Source organism: Caretta caretta, chromosome 6 (genome assembly GCF_965140235.1).
Source record: "Caretta caretta isolate rCarCar2 chromosome 6, rCarCar1.hap1, whole genome shotgun sequence".
Classification (NCBI taxonomy): Eukaryota; Metazoa; Chordata; order Testudines; family Cheloniidae; genus Caretta; species Caretta caretta.
Window position 1 is genome coordinate 17343398 of NC_134211.1, and position 17877 is coordinate 17361274.

Genomic DNA, 17877 nt, shown 5'->3' on the forward strand with positions numbered 1-17877 from the left:
ACTCCTGGCCTCATCTGTGGCAGACACGCACAGCAAAGCCCTCCAGCAGCTGGGCAAGGGAGTCCCAGGCAGCACGGAGGTGATGTCTCTCCTCCCTCCCAGAGTCCTTGCACGGCCCGAGGAGCTGAGCACAGAGCAGCAGCTTTGTTCCTGGTTTCCCTGGCGCTTGCGGAAGCCCGAGGCCCAGACGCTATGTATGCACGCCTGCTCCGGGGGGCTATCGCTGAGTGCCCTCCTCGCAATGAGCCTCCTCGTTCCACCCAGCCAGCTGGGTCTGGTCTCTAGCATCCCTGGCCATGGCAGTGAGACTGCTGCTCACACACACACACACACACACACTCTCGCTGCTGCTGTTGTTTGTGTCACAGGGGTGACCAGAGGCCCCCCTGAAGATCAGGGTCACATTGTGTCGGGGGGGGGCAGGGATAGCTCAGTGGTTTGAGCATTGGCCTGCTAAACCCAGGGTTGTGAATTCAATCCTTGAGGGGGCTGTAGCGGGATCTGGGGCAAAAATTGGGGATTGGCACTGCTTTGAGCAGGGGGTTGGACTAGTTGACCTCCTGAGGTCCCTTCCAGCCCTGAGATTCTATGATTCGAGGTGCCATCCAAACAGGCGGATAGACACCATCCCTGCCCCAGTGAGTCTGCAGGCTGGCTGCTTGCGGCTGTACTCATCTATAGTGTCGTGCATGTCTCCAACCCCACTGCCCTCCCTTCTCCTGTGCCTTTAGCCCCCAGCATCTTGCACCCACAGGACGCATTGCCATCCACAGACCTGGCACAGCAATCCGGTTTTTTTTCTGGAGACAGCATCCCATAGGTGGAGTGTGCCCCCTGCTGACTGGCACTGAGATGAGCCATGACCGTGATTACCCAACGGATGTGGGAGGGGACACCCCTGAACCTTTCTGGGTATTGAGGGTCTGGTTGATTAAGGGGGGATCTGCCCTGCAGACTGATACTGCATCAGTGCGCAGCGGAGCCAGGCAGGCTGCAAAGGGGCTAGCTGCTGTCCCCAAAGCCAGCTGGCTCAGCGGGCAAGCGGGGCCTTCGCGCTGGGTGGAGGAAGAAAGCCGTGTAGCTGCTAATAGTCTGTGCACAGAACCCCGTGGATGCCCTGCCTGGCTCCCCACACCCCCAGCCCATCTCTGGGCAGCCAGCGCTCCCTGTGCTTTCCCTCTTTGGAAAGCCCCTGCTACGCGAGTGTCTCCAGCAGTGGTCGGGGGGCGTGAGCCCACCTGACCATGAGTGTAACACAGCACCCCCAGGTGGGGGATGACATGGGGGGGGTTAACCCGAGACCTTTCAATCTAGAAGCAAGAGCCTTTGCTGCCTGAGCTAAAGAACCGCAAGGCTGTAATGGACGCTCAACCAGGGGCTACCGGCTAGAGGGGGACAGAGAGTCGCACTGTGTCAGCCTGCGAAAGGCTTCCTGGAGCTCAGCTGGGTTCCCTCGGCTCAGTGGCCCCTGGTACCCTCCAGACGATTCCCCGCCTGGAGACTCCCTGCGGTCGCTCAGCCCAGCAGTGCCCACTGAGCTCTGTCCCAACAAAGCCCACAGCTTGGCTCCCCTCTCCCTGCTGCCGCTGACTGTCCACGTTGTTCTCAGGTACCAGTACTTGAAACGCACGGGGAACTTCGAGCGCTCGGCAGGGCTGCAGGCTGGGGTGGACTCCATCGAGGTGAGAGACCGGCGGGAGGGCTCTGGCTCTCCAGAGCCGCTGGCCTTGTCCCGTCCTGCTCCCAGGGGCTTGCCGTGGGCTGTGCCCCCTGGTCACGGCCTCTCTCTGCTCTTGGTTCCCTCAGGACGGGCGCAGCATCGTGTTCCTGTGCGACCTGCACATCCACTTCCCCCTCAACATCCTGGACAGCATCCGCAAGCACTGCGTGGAGGGCAAGCTGGCCTACGCGCCCATCGTCATGAGGCTGGGCTGCGGGAGCTCTCCGCGGGACCCCAACGGTAACGCCCCCGCACACAGGTGCTCTCGCAGCGGGAAACGCACTGGGCTTTCGAATGCAGGGAGCCAGTGCCCCAGGAAGGGAGCCGCTAATGGACTGAGGCAGCTAGCGGTGCAGGGAGCATGGCAAGGCTCCTGACGCAGCCACGCAGCCCGGTGCTGCTGAAACCTGTTATCTGAGCAGCCTGCTGCTACCTAAAGTCTGTTCCAGTCCAGGCCGGGTGCTTTAAGGAGCTGGGCTACGCTGGTGTTAGAAACTCAGCATCTTCCCTGCTCCTCCTTAAACCTGCACGTCCTTCCCCTCTGCGATTACTGCTGTGCCCCAAGGCTGGGGGCCGGGGGGTGAGCTGGAATAATAATGCTGGGTGCTTCTTAAGGGAGGGTGGCGGACTACTCCTGGAGCCTTAACTAAGACTCACGCAGCCCCTGCAGGGAAAGTGTAGTGTCCCCCTTTCCAGTTACGGGGAGTGATCTGCTCAAGGCCTTACAGCGAGGCAGGAATTGAACCCAGGAGTCCTGACTCCTGCTGTAAATCCACCCAGCCCTGCCTCTTTAACTGACTCCGACCTCCCCAGCACTGGATTGTGCAGTCGCCCAATGTATGTGGAGGGGGGAGGCTGCTGGTTTGTTCAGATACAGTTTTCACCAGTGGATTTGCTGTTGCTTTTCCCCTTGTCCAGTGTGTAGCTTAATCCAGCACATTGTGTTAAGAGAGGCACACAGAGGCTGAGCAGCACTGTGACGGGGCACCCTCCGCCCCCATCGTCTTTGCTCTCACACAGTCGGCTCAGAGACCTTCCTTTCGAAGAGACCATCATGTCGTTTATTTACAGAGCCTCCCCTCACCACCTTCTACATCCTCACTCAGCCGTACTGTGTACAGAGCCAGTTTTCCCAGGGCTGGGGGTGGGAAGAGGTCTACCCACACAGAGAGCTCCCTTTATCAGACCCAGCTTGCCTTGCCCTGCTCTGCCGTCCTGGGCTCTTTTATCCACTCTCCTTGTTAATGGGCTAATTAGATCATTAGCTGCCCGGTCCCAATCTGATCTGGTAATCAGCAACTCCTCGCTCAGGCTGTCCCCAGGAGCCTAACTGATTAAACAGTGACCAGAGTGCTCTGCCAGAACTCTGCCACAAGGACTAATAATCTTTGTCTCTTATCTAGCACTGGATCCCCTTAGATCTCACCGTGCTCTTCAGAGGAAGGGATCAGCTATCGTTTGACAGATGGGGAAACTGAGGCCCACCGGGGTGTGGTGATTTGCTTTGGGGATCATAACCATGCCTCTTGCTGGCTTTCAGGGCATAGTTCTAGCGTGCTAGCACGTTCCGATGCTGGTATTATTTATTTAGGCTCCGCTTCAGCAAGCCCCCAGTGCAGGAGCTTTAAGCACCCAAATTCTTACTGACATCAGTGGCACTATTCATGTGTTTAGTTAGGCCTGCGCGTCAGCCCCGTGCTGACTGGGGGGCCGCAGCGCTGTGGTTTTATACGGAGGTTGAAGCCTCTCTCGGAACAGAAAAATGAATCTCGGTCCCAAAGAGCTCGGAGTCATGAGCCTCTGTTTGACTTCAGACTGTCTGCAAATCGAGCCTCTTTAAAGTGTCTCCCATCGGGCACCCCAAGTTACCAGCCCCTTCTGAAATTCCTGGCCTAAATGCACAACCCAGCCCAGCCCTGGCACCGGGCGTGGTCATTGGTGCACAGAGACTCTCCGATCGGAGGTGTTCTTAGCGGCGATCTGGGGGAGACAGAGGGGCTGGGCGTATGTTGTTGGAGGGGGGCTGTTCTGAGCAAAGGGGGCACCTTGGTGGGAGTCGTGGAGTGAGCAAAGGAGGCAACGGGGACAGTCCAGAGAGGGGTTGGGGCTGAGTTCGGGGAGCACAGGGGGGGACGAGCGGGGAGAGGGATGGAAGCAGCGCTGTGGCAGATGAGAAGCTGCCTTGACCGGACTGCGGGGTGGGTGGGTGGGGGATTGAGAAGCCTGCAGGATGGCAGGCAGCCTGTGTGTGCAGGGAGCCTGGCGCTGGATCCCAACGTAGGGAGCAGCGGGTCAGCTGGTCAGCGGGCTGGAGCCACACAGCGGCCCTGCCCGCACGCAGGCTTCCTCAGCCTATTTTGCCGCTACGTTCCCAGGGAGTTGCTTGGGGGGCAGGGCTCATCACCAGTAAAAATCCCAGCTGCTTGAGGTCTACCTGCCTCCTTCCCGCATGGTGCTGACCACCCCAGCTGCTCAGGGTCTGATTGGCAGTGGTTTCCTCCGGAGCCTCCCCTGGGGAGCTAGCTGGAGCAGCGCTCTCCCTCCTCTGTCCCCGCAGCACGCCTGCCCCTGCATGCTGGCTGGGAGCTGGGGGGCTGGTTTGGTCCCATGCCGTACGTTTGGCTGAGTGTGAGACAGCTCCTTTAAACTGGATCCCTATGGATCTCGGCAGCTGCACTCTCAGGCGAGTGCCCGCACTGGGAGAGAGGCGGCTGGGTGTTTAGTGCATGGCCAGCTTAGCCTTTCTCCTTCCACGGGGGTTGCATGCATGTAGCAGTGCCAGGCTGGATCCGACCCGCAGCCCACCCACATCAGCGTCCTGCCTCTGACAGGGCCCAGCACCTGCTGCTTCAGAGGAAGGTGCAGCAGCCCCGCAGTGAGCAGTTAGCCGAGTGCCAGGACCCGCGAACTCAGGAGCTCGTGTGCAAGGATGGGACTGCAGCCCCACCTTCAGGGAGACCGGTTCCCTCTATGGGACCGGGATCGGAGGCCTCTCCGTGCTTGCGTGCCACTGTTGGTTTCCAGCAGAGGGCAGCGTGGCTTCAAAGGATGGCAGAGCCCGGAGGAATCTCGGTGCTACCGCCTGGCTGGGCTTTGGAGCAGCCCCGCTCCTTGGCCTCCCCTCCCCTCTTGCAGGGAGCCCCCTTCCCGCCTGAGACCTAGCGAGTCACCTCTCTTCCCTCCTTCCTCAGGCTACTGGGAGGTGAATGGGTTCGGCCTCTTTGGGATCTACAAGTCGGACTTTGACCGCGTCGGGGGCATGAACACGGAGGAGTTCCGAGACCGCTGGGGCGGGGAGGACTGGGAGCTGCTGGACAGGTACGGCTGGTGGGGCCTCCCGCCCAGCGCCTCTTCCCTGCCAGGGGGAGCTGCGTGCTGGCTGGGCATGGAGACTGGCCTAATGCCCTCCAGACACACGTGGCTGATTCAGGGACCTGGGAGAGAAGATGCTGAGGGGGCGGGGGGATTAACCCCTCTGAGGCCCTATGAGTCTGAGGGGCTTTTTCGTGGTACCCCACAATGGAGGGGGGCTGCAGGGTGTTTCTCGGTATGGAGCTTGGCGTGGGCAGCCAGGAGCAGCAGGTGCACTAGCAGGAGAGACGGGACTTGTGTGGAACAAATCTGCTTGAAACATTTCCAGTACATTTTTCCTTTAAAAGGGGGGGAAATAGATCTGTGCTCTCCCCTTTTTTCCCTCCGCGCTGACATATAAATTACTCGGAGGGCGGTGGGGAGGGCACAGCATCTGGAGACTTCGGAAAGGCCAAGTTGGGGCGTCCCTGGCTTTGTCAGAGGACTCCTTGGAGTCTCGGAGATGGACATTGTACTGAGCGGGGAGCGCTGACTGTACCAAAGAGAGCGTTCCTCCGACGTGTTCCTGAGGTGTTTGAGCTCAATGGGCGTTAGCAAACGCAGCCCCAAGGTCGTGCGCTGGTGACGCTGAAGGAAAGCCTCTTCCTCTCTCAGGGAATCAGGTTTCACGCGCCTTTGAGGAAGGGGGGGAAAAACCCCCAGAGGCTTTGCTGGGGCTGTGCCCTCTTCACCTCTGTCCTAAGCTTTGTCTCCCTCTCCCTGCGCAGGGTGCTGCAGAGCGGGCTGGAGGTGGAGCGCTTGCGTCTCAGGAACTTTTACCATTACTACCACTCCAAACGCGGCATGTGGAACGCCCGCAGCAAGAAGGCGCCCAAGGACTAGGGCCTGGGCCCTGCTGCCAGCCACGCCCAGGGCTCCTCTGCACCCCGGGGCGGGAGACGGCTGTTCAGCAAAACCAGCTGCCTCGGCTCTGCCCCCTGGAGCCCACGCAGTCGTGGGAGTCGTCTCCAGGCCGCTGGCAGTGCCTCTAGACGCCGCGCTGGAGCGAGAGGCCCTCGGAGCTGGGGATTTCTCCAGAGCTCTCTAAACAAACCGCAGTTACTTTGGGAGGGGGGTGGGGGTGGGGGTGGGGGGGAGATTGTGATTTTTCTTAAGGCTTCTAATTTCTTAGTGAGAAACCAGTTTATTAACTCATTAGCACTGAGGGTCAGGGATCCTGTCAGAGGGAGGGAGCCAACCAACCCCTCACGCTGCCCCCAGCCCCTCAGGGAGCGGGGCAGTAAAACAAGGCCTGGAGCAAACCCTACCGCTCAGCTGCAGTGCTGGGGCAGGAGGGGAGGAGGCAACAGCCCCAGTCCAGCTGCCCTGGGAACCGACACAGGATCCATCCCCTGGAGAGGAGGTGGAGAAGGTGCTTATCAGCCTGGCAGCCAGGTTTCCCTCCTGGGCCAGGCTCCCCGGGGCCAGCCCTGGTAAGCGACGCTGGGGAGGTGCCCAGGTTCACAGGGTGCCACACTTGCTTGCCTGTACCACTGCGGCATCCCTTGGGGGCAGCATGAGTCGCAGCGAGCTTCCATGCACCCCTCTTTGGTGTGGCCAGGAGAGGCAGAGCTCCCTGTTCTGGGAGGCAAACACACAGGGCACGTACTGTCCGTGCAGGGCTCCCTAGGGAGACGGGAACCTCGCTGGGTACTGGAGGACGTGCCTCCGCGGTGGCTCGTTGGACGAACATACTGCTTTGGGGAGGTCTGGGGGCAGGCGAGGGGCGGATCTGTGAGCAGGGCCTTGCAGCTCGCCGGCCCCGTGCCCTGTCGCACTCAGAAGGGGAGGAGTGAGTGAGGGGGTTAGTATGATGCCGGTGCCTCGTGGCTCGCTGCCCCGTAACCTTCAGAGGCGGGTGCTGTGCCCTATGGGCCCCAAGCTGTCCAGTCAGGAAATCCCCCGCCCCAGATCTGCAGTCAGCACACAGGTGGGTTGCGACAACCCGGGCAGCTCCTGAAGCCGTTGGTGAGGTGGGCCCGAGGCAGAGCCGGGCGGAGCGGCTGATCCAGGCTCACTGTGCCTAGCTGCCCAGCAGCTGGGAGCTGTCCTTCCCCTGGCTGGAGCCCAGATCCTCTCAACGGGCACCTCATGAATCCGGCTGGGAGGGGCATCCTCAGCGCGCCCCCGGGGGCTGTGTGGGAGATGAGCTACAAACCCACCTCTGTCCCCTTCTCTTCCATCCACGTCCAAAGGGCTTGTGTCCCACAGCTCAGCCCTTCTCGAGCACAGTGAGACGCTGCGGTTCCTGGGGGTGAGCCAGACAGCAGCTCAGGCTCAGGGCGCTGCTTCCTGGGCCTGGTCGCGCTTGAGCGGGGAGGGAATGGGCTGGTAAATGCAGCGCCCCGGAGAGATTCCTTGCCAAGCCATCCACTGCCTTCAGCCTCCCTCCCTCCCGCGCCTGGTCCCTGCTGGCCTGGTGCAGCGTGAAACCCGCTGCTGGCCCCTCCGCCAGGGAAGGGAGGAGGGGATGGGTGGCGGGGAGCTCTGCTATGGGCGAAGGAGGTGGGGGGCAGGGGAAGGACACAGGGATGAAGCACAGCCACGGAGAGGCCGAACACTCTGCTACTTGGTGAACCTGAGTAAAGGCTAATGTCCCAATCCCAGCCCCGCTGTGGGGCTGGGGGGAGCAGCCAGTTGCCCAGCACAGGCTCACGGTCGTGGCAGGCTGGGGCTGGCCACTTGATGCCTGCAAGAGGCTCAAGTGTTGTTGACATTCCCCGTGCAGCCCCTGAGGAGGGCTGGTCGGAGCCCGCTCCCCCGGGGGCTGAGACGTCCCCCCTGGGGAGGGCCCGAGGCAGGAATCGGAGCAGGGAGGGCGAGCAATGTTTCCAAGCTAATTTCTGTGAAATTATGAGGTAGGAAGCTGTTTTCAGGAGGTTATGTCTGTTTTGTTTTTTATTATTAAAAAATAAAAGGAATGTCTTGGTTGGGATTTCCCTTCCGTCTCTGCTTCCTTCCTTTGCAAACAGACCAGGGGGGCGGTAGGCACTCGGAGCAGCATAAAGCCGGTCGCTGCTGCCACACAGCGAAAACATCAACTTCCAGCCGCTCTCCCCAGCTTGTCGCAGCCAGGCATAGTAACCTGCGTAACCAGCACATGTAACCTGCGGCATGGGCAGTTAGCAGGGCTTGAAGCCTGGACCTTAAACACCAGCGCACAGCCTCCTGCTCCTGGATCTAACAGGAGAAGCCCTGGCACCGGCAGCAGTAGCAGGCAGTTATCCTCAGCCACGTCATGAGGCGGTACACAATTGACAGCCACATTGACTGCAAGCCAGAAACCAGAGGCAGCCATGGCCTGCAGGCCCAGGGATCTCTGTGTGATTTCCCAGGCGCTGGGCAGCCATTGAGAACGTGGTGCTGAGCTATGGTGCAGCAGACGGTTCGCACTCCGACACCAGGGGGCTGGGCGCTTTGCAACCGCTGCTCGATTGGACTGGCTGGCTCGAAGGTGTTGCTATTTGCAGGGCTAGACAGAATGTGGTGTTCTCATTTGTATTAGAGTAGCCCAGTGGTTTTCAATCTTTTTTCATGTGTGGACCCCTCAAAACTTTCGAGTGGAGGTGCAGGCCCCTTTGGAAACCTTACACAGAATCTGCAGCCCCGCCCCGGGATCCGCAGACCACAGGTTGAAAACCACTGGAGTAGCATGAGAAGCCCCAGCAAGATCTGGGGCCCCCGTGGGCCGGGCGCAGCGTGCACACAGGACAAAGGCAGCGCTCGCCCGGAAGTGTTTGCAGGCCTAGCCAGACCCGACAGGTGGCTGAAACAAACAAGCGGTGGTGGGGGGGGGATGCCAAGGTTACTAACACGGACCTGCCTCCCCATGGACTAGCCCAGAATGTGGCTCTGCTGGTCTCCCCAGGGAGCCTCAAGGAGGGGTTTGGAGGAGGCAGAAGGTGGGGGATTCGCAGCTTTTCCTGGTGGTGGGGGGGGGGGGGAAGTGTGCATGACACAGGTGGGGTGGGAGGAAACAAGGAGGAGGATGGGCTTGTGGCTCTGGTGCTGGGCTGGAACTCAGGAGATCTGGCTTCAATTGCCAGCCCCGCCCCAGGCTATCCAGATAAGTCTCTGAGGCCTTGTCTACATAGAAAAGCTTTGCTGGTGGAAACGAAGGGGTTAAACAGGTGCAAGCTCCTGTGTGGCCACCCTGAGTGGTTTTATTTCCGTCAGCTTAAGTCAAATGGGAACAGGGATAAACTAACATCATCTGCAACAAGCCCCCCTTAAATTGCAATCAGTGTCCCCCCACAGGGGTTTAACTGAACCTGGGTGAGTGTGGGTAAAAAATAGGGCCTACATCTCTCTGGGCCTCTGTCAAGGTTCCTTCCTCACTCTGAACTCTAGGGTACAGATGTGGGGACCTGCATGAAAGACCCCCTAAGCTTACTTTTACCAGCTTAGGTTAAAACTTCCCCAAGGTACAAATTATTTTACCCTTGGATTTCCACTGCCACCACCAAACTTTATGTGGGTTCCTGAAAAAACGTAGTTTGGACACGTCTTTCCCCCCAGAATCCTCCCAACCCTTGCACCCCACTTCCTGGGGAAGGTTTGGTAAAAATCCTCACCAATTTACACAGGTGACCACAGACCCAAACCCTTGGATTGTAGAACAATGAAAAAGCATTCAGTTTCTTACAAGAAGACTTTTAATAGAAGTAAAAAGAAAAGAATCACCTCTGTAAAATCAGGATGGTGAATACCTTACAGGGTAATTAGATTCAAAACATAGAATCTAGGCAAAACTAGGCTGTCTAGGCAAAACCTTAAGTTACAGAAAAGACATACAGACAGGAATATTCATTCTATTCAGCACAGCTATTTTCTCAGCCATTTAAAGAAATCATAATCTAACACATACCTAGCTAGATTACTTACTAAATTCTAAGATTCCATTCCTGTTCTGTCTCCGGCAAAAGCATCACACAGACAGACACAGACCCTTTGTTTTTCTCCCTCCTCCCAGCTTTTGAAAGTATCTTGTCTCCTCATTGGTCATTTTGGTCAGGTGCCAGCAAGGTTACCTTTAGCTTCTTAACCCTTTACAGGTGAGAGGATTTTTCCTCTGGCCAGGAGGGATTTTAAAGGGGTTTACCCTTCCCTTTATATTTATGACAGCCTCCGTCCCCCTTTGGAAATGGGGGTAACACTTCTCCCCTCCTTCTACCCGTTGTCTGTCTCCAGCTGCTCTGTGGAGCAGGAAGTGCCTTATGCTGTGTTTGTACAGCACCTCGCGCAGTTCGGCCTGTAGCCATCGCTCTGGAGCGGAGGTGAAGAGCGCGCTGAGGCAACTGCTCTGACAGGCTGGGAGTGGGGTTGGGATCTAGGTTCTCAGGCTCCGAGAAGGCAGCAAAGCAGAGTTGTGGACAAAAGGTATGTGTGCTAACAAATCCCTCAGTGCGGCCCTGGCAGGGGTTAAGGGGTCCCTTCCTGGTGCCAAGGGGATGCAGCAGGTGCCCTGGGTGTGGCAGTGTTGGGCACAATCCTACTCCGAGGGAAATTCAAATCAGCTGCCACCTGACCGTGCGCACATGGCGGGGAAATCACTGACTGGAGGCTAAGAGAAGGGCTTTGAGTCGGGGGGGGAGGAGAGAGGGCTGCTTCTGATCCCATTTAGCACCAGTAAATTCACACCAGTTGGTTTCCCTGATGCACTGTTTGTAGATTAGTTATAACCCCACCGCATCAGTGAGTTTCACTCAGGGCTCTTCAGCTTCACAGGGCTTGAGGAAGCTTTAGCAACTCCCGGGAGGTATGGAAGTTACTCTGATCATCTCCATGTAACTGATGGATGCAGTGACTTGACTAAGGTTGTCCCCCTCCGCAATGGCAGCTGCTCATTCTGTTGCGTTTATTGGCAACCAAGGACAGGAGCCAGGAACAGAGCCCGGAGCAGGACCCCGCAGTTCCTAGTTCCTGCCCTGCCTCTCCCGCATTGCTCAGGTCTGCCTCGCTAGAGAGAGGAGCCTAGATGTCAATGTGCATTTCGGGGGAGAGGAGCTGGGACAGACTCAAACTGCCAAGCGACAGCGTCTCCCCATCCCCTTTTCCCCCTGCCCGTGGGAGCCTGAGCAGCTTGGGAGGTGGCAGTTAAAATCCTGCCGTGCTTCAGAGTGGCCCCAATGGCCTTTTAAACATGAATCCCGCAGCAGGGGGGCAACGGGTTCCCCGTGCTGAGTCAGCCCGTGTGGGCTGGCAGGGAAGCCGCCCCTTGCACAGCCTCGCCCGCTGCGTGCTCCACCTCACCCCGGGGGCAGCGGGGAATGGGAGCGCTGACTAAACCTGTCCCAGGCCGCAAGGTCTGCAACACCCCGCAACCCCGGGCAGGCCCCTAAGGCCGAGCGGAGACGGGCTGGGCTCCAGGGCTGGCAGAGCAGCCGGGCTGGGGTTAGCCTGGTGTGAGTGGGGGGGTCAGGTCCAACGTGAGCATGTGGCTCAGAGCGCACATCCCTGCTGGGGCGAGATGACCGTGTGCTGTACCGGGGCTGCCTTTGCTCACAGTGAGTGTGAGTCCGGCTTCATCTCCTCTGACCCCCGCTGTGCAGAGAGGTGGGTGAGCATCTTCCATGCCCACGCATTGCCCTGAGACTTCTCCGAATGCGGGGGGCCCATGGGCATGAGGCAAAGCCGTGCTCCAGTGGATGAGTCCCAGGCACCCCCAAAGGGCACCCAGTACCATGTGCCTCCAGCTTGTGATTTCGGTAGGGTCCGACATGCCCCTGGAACATGGCTGCCCGCCGGGGCAGATCCTGGCTTACACTGGGTCATATATTGTTTCAGCCCTGGAAACTGCTCACACATAGCAACTCTGAGCCACGGCCCTGCAGTGCTTTATAAGCAGCGGCCTGAGCCTCCCCGGAAGCCATCTCAGGGTTACCGTCCCCATAACCAGACGCACAGAGAAGGCAAGTGCCACTGTCAAGGCCCCCCAGCAAGTCACTGATAGCTCTGAGAACAGCACCACGGGTCCTGACTCCCAGCCCCCTGCGCCAGGACCAGGGCGGGTGGCACCCCTGATTCCCAGGGGTGTGACGAGAGTGACTCGGGTGCTTCAGGGAAGACAGGCTTGTTCTACTAACCACGCTGACTGCCCTTAGCGTCCCGACAGCTCTGCACAGGCTGCTGGGCGGAGCAGGAGGCATGGTGCACAGGCTCCAGACTCCACTCGGCAGCAGGTTCAAAGGCAACCATGTCCGTGTGGGTTTCCTTGTCCGTTCGCTCCAGCTGCTGCTGGTGAGAAGTTCCATCCTGTGGCCCGGGGCTGGGCTGAGAGCTCCCTCACTTACTGAGGGCGAGGGCAGAACCTGCAGGCTGCAGGGCTTGGCCTCAGACTGGCGAGGGCGAGGAAGAAAGTTCGCCTACAGGCAGGTGAATCCAGAACCATCTGTTGCAGTTTCTTGCACGTTGCTCGGTCAGTGTCAGAGACAGGATATTGGGCCGATGGTCTGATTCAGCCTGGCAGTTCCCGTGATCCTAACGTGTCCTGCTGCTATCGCTTTCTGTCACCGAGGGCCACCAGCTGTGCTCCCTGCAGTACCGATGGGCTCCTCCTCCTTCCCTCCAGCTGCTGAGTTTCCTGCAGGGGCCAGTGGTACCACCTAACACTGAGCGCCAGGGCGGGTTGGACAATGGGGAAGTCGCTTCGGGACAAACTTCAAAATGTCCACGTTTTTTTCTTCTAAAATTGAGCCAATTTTTTTTTGACATCTTTTACTAAACAGTTGCTGTCTGAAGTGTTGTTGTAGCCATGTTGGTCACAGGAGATGAGACAGACAAGACTGGTGGGCTCATATCGGTTATCCGACCATCCTCTGTTGGTGAGAGAGACAAGCTTTTGAGAGCTCTTCTTCGGGTCCGGAAAAAGCTGACGCACTCCGAGTTCCTTTCCCAGACCCGAAGAAGAGCCCCGGGAAGCTCGAAAGCTTGGCTCCACCACCAACAGAAATGTCATTTGGCTGTTTCGAATGGAATTTTTCTGACATTTCGATATTGATTTTATACTCCCGCACCCGTTTTGCCACTGACTGCAGTAGAAGGAACCAGGCCCATTGCATTTTGCTTTGCTTTTTCATTTTCCCCTTTTGCCCCTCTGTTGCTTTGGCAAACTCTCTCCTCTTTGGAAAAGTTTTAGAGGATGGGAAAAGGGAAAATTGGGGGAGAGAGGCAGTACTTCCCTATCCCCCCCCTCCGCAATGGCCGTTATTCATTCTGTTGCATTTACTGGCAACAAGGGACAGGGGGGGGAAACAGATGTTTCAAAATTTGATTATAATCAAAAATGAAATATTTCTAACGAGTAGAAGCTTTTCTAGTTTAGGGGGGGAAAGGCCATTAACGGATGGAAAAAAGTGTTGGAACCAAAGATGTCAAGCAGCTCTGGTTGGTGCTTGCACAGTTTCACGTGTTCAAAGCACAGCACAAATGTTGTGTGTTTGTATTGTGGTAGTGCCTAGGGGCCTTAGTCATGGATCAAGGCTCCGTGGTGCTTGGTGCTGCACAGAAAGACAGTCCCTGCCTCAGAGAGCTCAGCTACTTTACCCGCACCCACCCAGTGCAGCAGAACAGGGGGTGCTCAGAGCTTTTCCAGAGTGGGCTGGGGTCACTACTTAATCTGTAATGAAAGAGGTGCTGGGGCTTAAGCAATTTTTTTACTTTTATAAGTGATGTGGCAAGCCCAGAGGTGCCAGGGCTTTGAACTGCCAAGCCTAGAGATGCCGGGGCTCAGCCCTGGCAAGTCCTGGCACACATTAAGCACTAGCTGTGGTTTTTACCTGAGAAGTTGTCTCAGGGACACCTCCTCTCTCCCTCTCGGTTGCACGTAGGCCACCTCCCATTCGCTGTCCTGCAGGCAATTGCACAAAGTGCTTTTGTGGAACAGTGCTATTAGACAAGCGTTTAATGTGGTGTTACATCCATGGCGTTTCCCCAGATCCTGGTGCTCCTCCCAGGCTGTAAATTAGGGGCTAACCCAAACCAGTGCCAGTGACAAGACAATGTGTAGCTGCTGCTGAGAGTGGGCGAGAGACCCTGACGTTGGGGAGCCACGCAGGAGGGACTCCCACTGACCCACATCCTCTCCCCTCCTTATTCATTGCAGAACCAGTCTGGGAAGCCTCTGTGCTCTTCTCCCAGCCCCTCTGAGCTGCCAGGGTGAGCCTAGGGGTGGGAGACCTTGCTGCAGCTCAGCCCAATGTGCTGGGGAACCGAGCTCTAATCCTGTAGCCGGAACCCTAAGTGTTAACTACCAAGATCACCACTTAACAAGGCATGTCTGTGTCCGCTGGTAAAAGTGACCTGCAAAGAGAAACAAAAAACTGGGCTCGTGCCCCTCTTTGGCTGCTTTGTTATATGGAGAAGGCCTAAAAAGCAGGGGGGGTGGGGGGAATACATGGGAAAAGTCAAGCCCTGTCTCTCTGGTGACATTCCAAGAGCTGGGAGGGGGCAAGCTGAGCAACCAAGAGGGTTTATCGAACTGTTTAAAACTTTTCTGTGTTTACCTTGTTTGTGTTACCACCCGCGTCGTTCCAACACCCTGTCAGCCTCTCGGGGCAAAGCCTCTGTGGTAAAGTTTCAATGCCCTCTTCTCGACAGCCCTGAGACCTCCCAGACCTTCCCCAAAACCAGGAGATACAACCCTTGATACTTCTAATGTACGAACCCCACCAGGCAGAAATGATTCACTCTTCAGCCTTTTTTATTCATCAGCAAGCAGGCCAAAAGGGCACAAACACAGCTTCAGGGGGGCCCTCGGCGGCTGCTTTGAGCTGCTGTGTTTAGCAAAGCAAAGGAGAAGCAGCCCCAGCAAATTCCTCTTCCTGGCACAGGGAAAGATGCTTCGCCAATGGGTTTCCTTCCGCGGGAGAAGAAGTGGTGCTGGGGGGGCCTTAGGGAAAAGGGCCATGTGAGGATGGGGCCTCGGGGGGAATGGGTGGCATGAGGGCAGTGGCTTGGGGAGAAGGGGCAGAGCGGGGGTGGGGCCACAATTCGGGCACCCACGCCCCCACCCCCCTTTTAGAGAGTGTCCATGGCTCCTGGCATTGCTCAGGAGGATGGATCCCCCCGCCCCCAGGGGCGTAGCTAAGCCCATTTCAGTTTGTCGTGTGAAGCAAAGGGCTCCGCGTTGCCACGTCTGACTCCCTGTGTGGATCCCACCATTGCCTGTGGTGCGGGGGAAACTAACCCACAGAGAGAGGATCCAGCGCTCCGTAGGGTGCCAGGTCCTGGGGTCTCTTACTGCACCTTTGTACGGGGCCTAGGGCCGAGGGGGTCCTGCTGCATTATAAATATTGAATAACCTTTCAAGGGCATGGATCCCATCCCCGCAGTCCTTGGGGGACCGCCACGCTGTAGTTCCCCAGCTGGAAATGAAGAGACCAGCCCGGAAAGCCCAGACCCAGGGCAGAGCTGAGCCAGCTGATGAGGATGTGACAAGCCCCCACCTTGGGGTTTGGGTGGGGATGGAGAATGCAGACGGGGGTGGAGGGAGTAGTGGATTGATGGGCGGGGGTAGAGAGGAGACGAATGAATTAGTAAGAGTTGGGGGAAGGGGACAGACTGGTGTCTGAGCAGAGAGGATATGGAATTGAATTGAAGGGTGTCGGGAATGCAGCATTGCTGGGTGTAGGGGGTGAAGTGGTTCGCAGGGCCCATCCACACCCATTGCTCCTCTGTTTCTGCCTGATGTGGGAGAAGGGAAGTGAGGATACCTCTCTGCCTGTGACACCCAGACACAGGTCCAGACTTGATGAGAGGAGTTGGAGCCTCCCCCTGAGGCCAGGGACTCCACCCAGCCACACCCACCACATCTGTCTCTCACTTGCCAGCAGAACTGGAACATCTTGGGGGTTAATCACAGAAATGCAGGGTTGGAAGGGCCTGCAAGAGGATATCGGATCCAGCTCCCCACACTGAGGCAGGACCAAATAAACCTAGCCCATCCTGGACAGGTGTTTGTCCAACTTCTTCTTTAAAACCCCAATGATGAGGAGTCCACGGCCTCCCTTGGAAGCCTATTCCAGAGCTCAACTGCCCTGATCGTTACAAAGCTTTTCCTAATATCTAACCTAAGTCTCCCTTGCTGAAGATTAAGCCTATTACTTGTCATCCTACCTTCAGTGGACAGGGAGATCAATTGATCCTCATCTTCTTTATAACAGCCTTTAACACATCTGAAGGCTGTTAGCCGGTCCCTGCTCAGTCTTCTTTCTCAAGACAAAATACTCCCAGGTTTTTTAACTTGCCTCATAGCTCAGGTTTTCTAAACCTTTTATCAATTTTGTTGCTCTCCTCTGGACTCTCTCCAGTTTATCCAAATCTTTCCTTAAGTGTGGTGCACAGCACTGGACACAGCACTCCAGCTGAGGCCCCACCAGTGCCAAGTCGAGCAGGACAATTACCTCCCACATCTTCCATATGACACCCCTGTAAACACACCCCTGTAAACACACCCCAGATTCACAACTGCATCGTGTTGTTGATTCATATTTAACTTGTCATCCATTGTAACCCCCAGATCTGTTTCTGCAGTACTGGCCACCTAGCCAGTTACTCCCTACCTTGTAGTCGTGCACTTGATTTTGCTGTCCTACGTCCAGTACTTTGCATTTGTCCTTGGTGAATCTCATCTTGCTGATTTCACAAAATTTCTCCAATTTGTTAAGGTCCTTTTGAATTCGAAGCCCATCCTCCAAAGTGGTAGCAATCCCTGCCAGCTTGGTGTTATCTGCAAATTTTATGAGCATCCTCTCCACTCCAGTATCCAAGTCATTAATGAAAAGATTGACTAGTACCACACTCAGGACTGACTGCTGGGGGACCTTGGTAGATACCTGTCCATGGTGAAGCATCTCATTTGCCATGGCTAGAAACCTGAATGCACCATGTTCCGGGTGGGGGTGAGGGTGGGGGTAGAAGTGGGAGGATGGACTGGTTCAGAGAGAGATGCTTTGTCCCCGCCCTCAATAATGGGGTCAGTCCTCCACGGGCTGTATGGGGAGGGCAGACGTGGCCTCATCAAAGAGGGAGTCACATCACAGAGTAATGTGGGCTCACCACGTGACACAACACACACTGTACCACATGGCCTCACAAAACAGGTATTTGTTCCCGTGGCTCCCTGGCCCAGCATGACTGGAGTCCCCCAATGTACTGCCCACTGTAGGAGACAGGGACGCTCCCCACTGCACCTCCCAGGCTGTTAGACCCTACACCCCCCATTCGCAGCCCCAATGCAGCCCAATGGGAATTCCTGCTTCCCCCCCCCCCCCGCCCACTCCAGCAGGGAGGGAATATCTCCAGTGGTGGGAGGGGGTGTGTGTGTTCTGGCCTTTTTCTGGAAGGGTGTCAAAGGCCCTCTGTGATGCTTTACCTCACAGTGTAGCAGCCACAAAGGGGTGTGACGAAGTGGGACTGTTCTTAATGTTTCCTCTGAATAGTGTGGGGGTGCCTCAGTTTCCCCTAGGCAGTTCTTAAGTATCTAGGGGGTGGAGTAAGGGTGTATGATCATTGCAGAGCCCTAGAGGGCATGTGTGTGCAGGAGTCTGGACACAGAGAATGGCCAACACCCTGTTTCCTGGCAACTGATGGCCTGGGCCCTTCCCCCCCTGCAAGGTGAGAGCTGAAGGGTTGGAGAACAAAGGAATCAGGTGACCACCTGGCCCGGGAAAGGAACAAAGCCCAGAGGAGGAGGGGCTGGAGGGGGTTTTCAGTTTGGGGCTGGCTGGGACATGGAGTGAAGTGCAGACGTGGTTGTCTGGCTCACTGCCCCCCAAAATGGACCCAGCTGAGGGGTCCCGTTCTCT

The 17877-nt window shown here is 57.0% G+C and overlaps 1 protein-coding gene across 3 annotated transcripts in view; it reads left to right on the forward strand.

The window, feature by feature from the left end:
* Positions 1-8011, forward strand: part of B4GALNT4 (beta-1,4-N-acetyl-galactosaminyltransferase 4) — a 124482-nt gene extending 116471 nt beyond the window's left edge. For all 3 annotated transcript variants that reach the window (XM_048853326.2, XM_048853324.2, XM_048853327.2), the window contains 4 exons: positions 1610-1682; positions 1807-1960; positions 4912-5038; positions 5800-8011. In XM_048853326.2, coding sequence (XP_048709283.2) covers positions 1610-1682; positions 1807-1960; positions 4912-5038; positions 5800-5914 — 469 coding nt within the window. In that variant the 3' untranslated portion in view covers positions 5915-8011. The remainder of the gene's footprint in view (positions 1-1609; positions 1683-1806; positions 1961-4911; positions 5039-5799) is intronic.
* The last annotated feature ends 9866 nt before the right edge of the window (positions 8012-17877 follow it).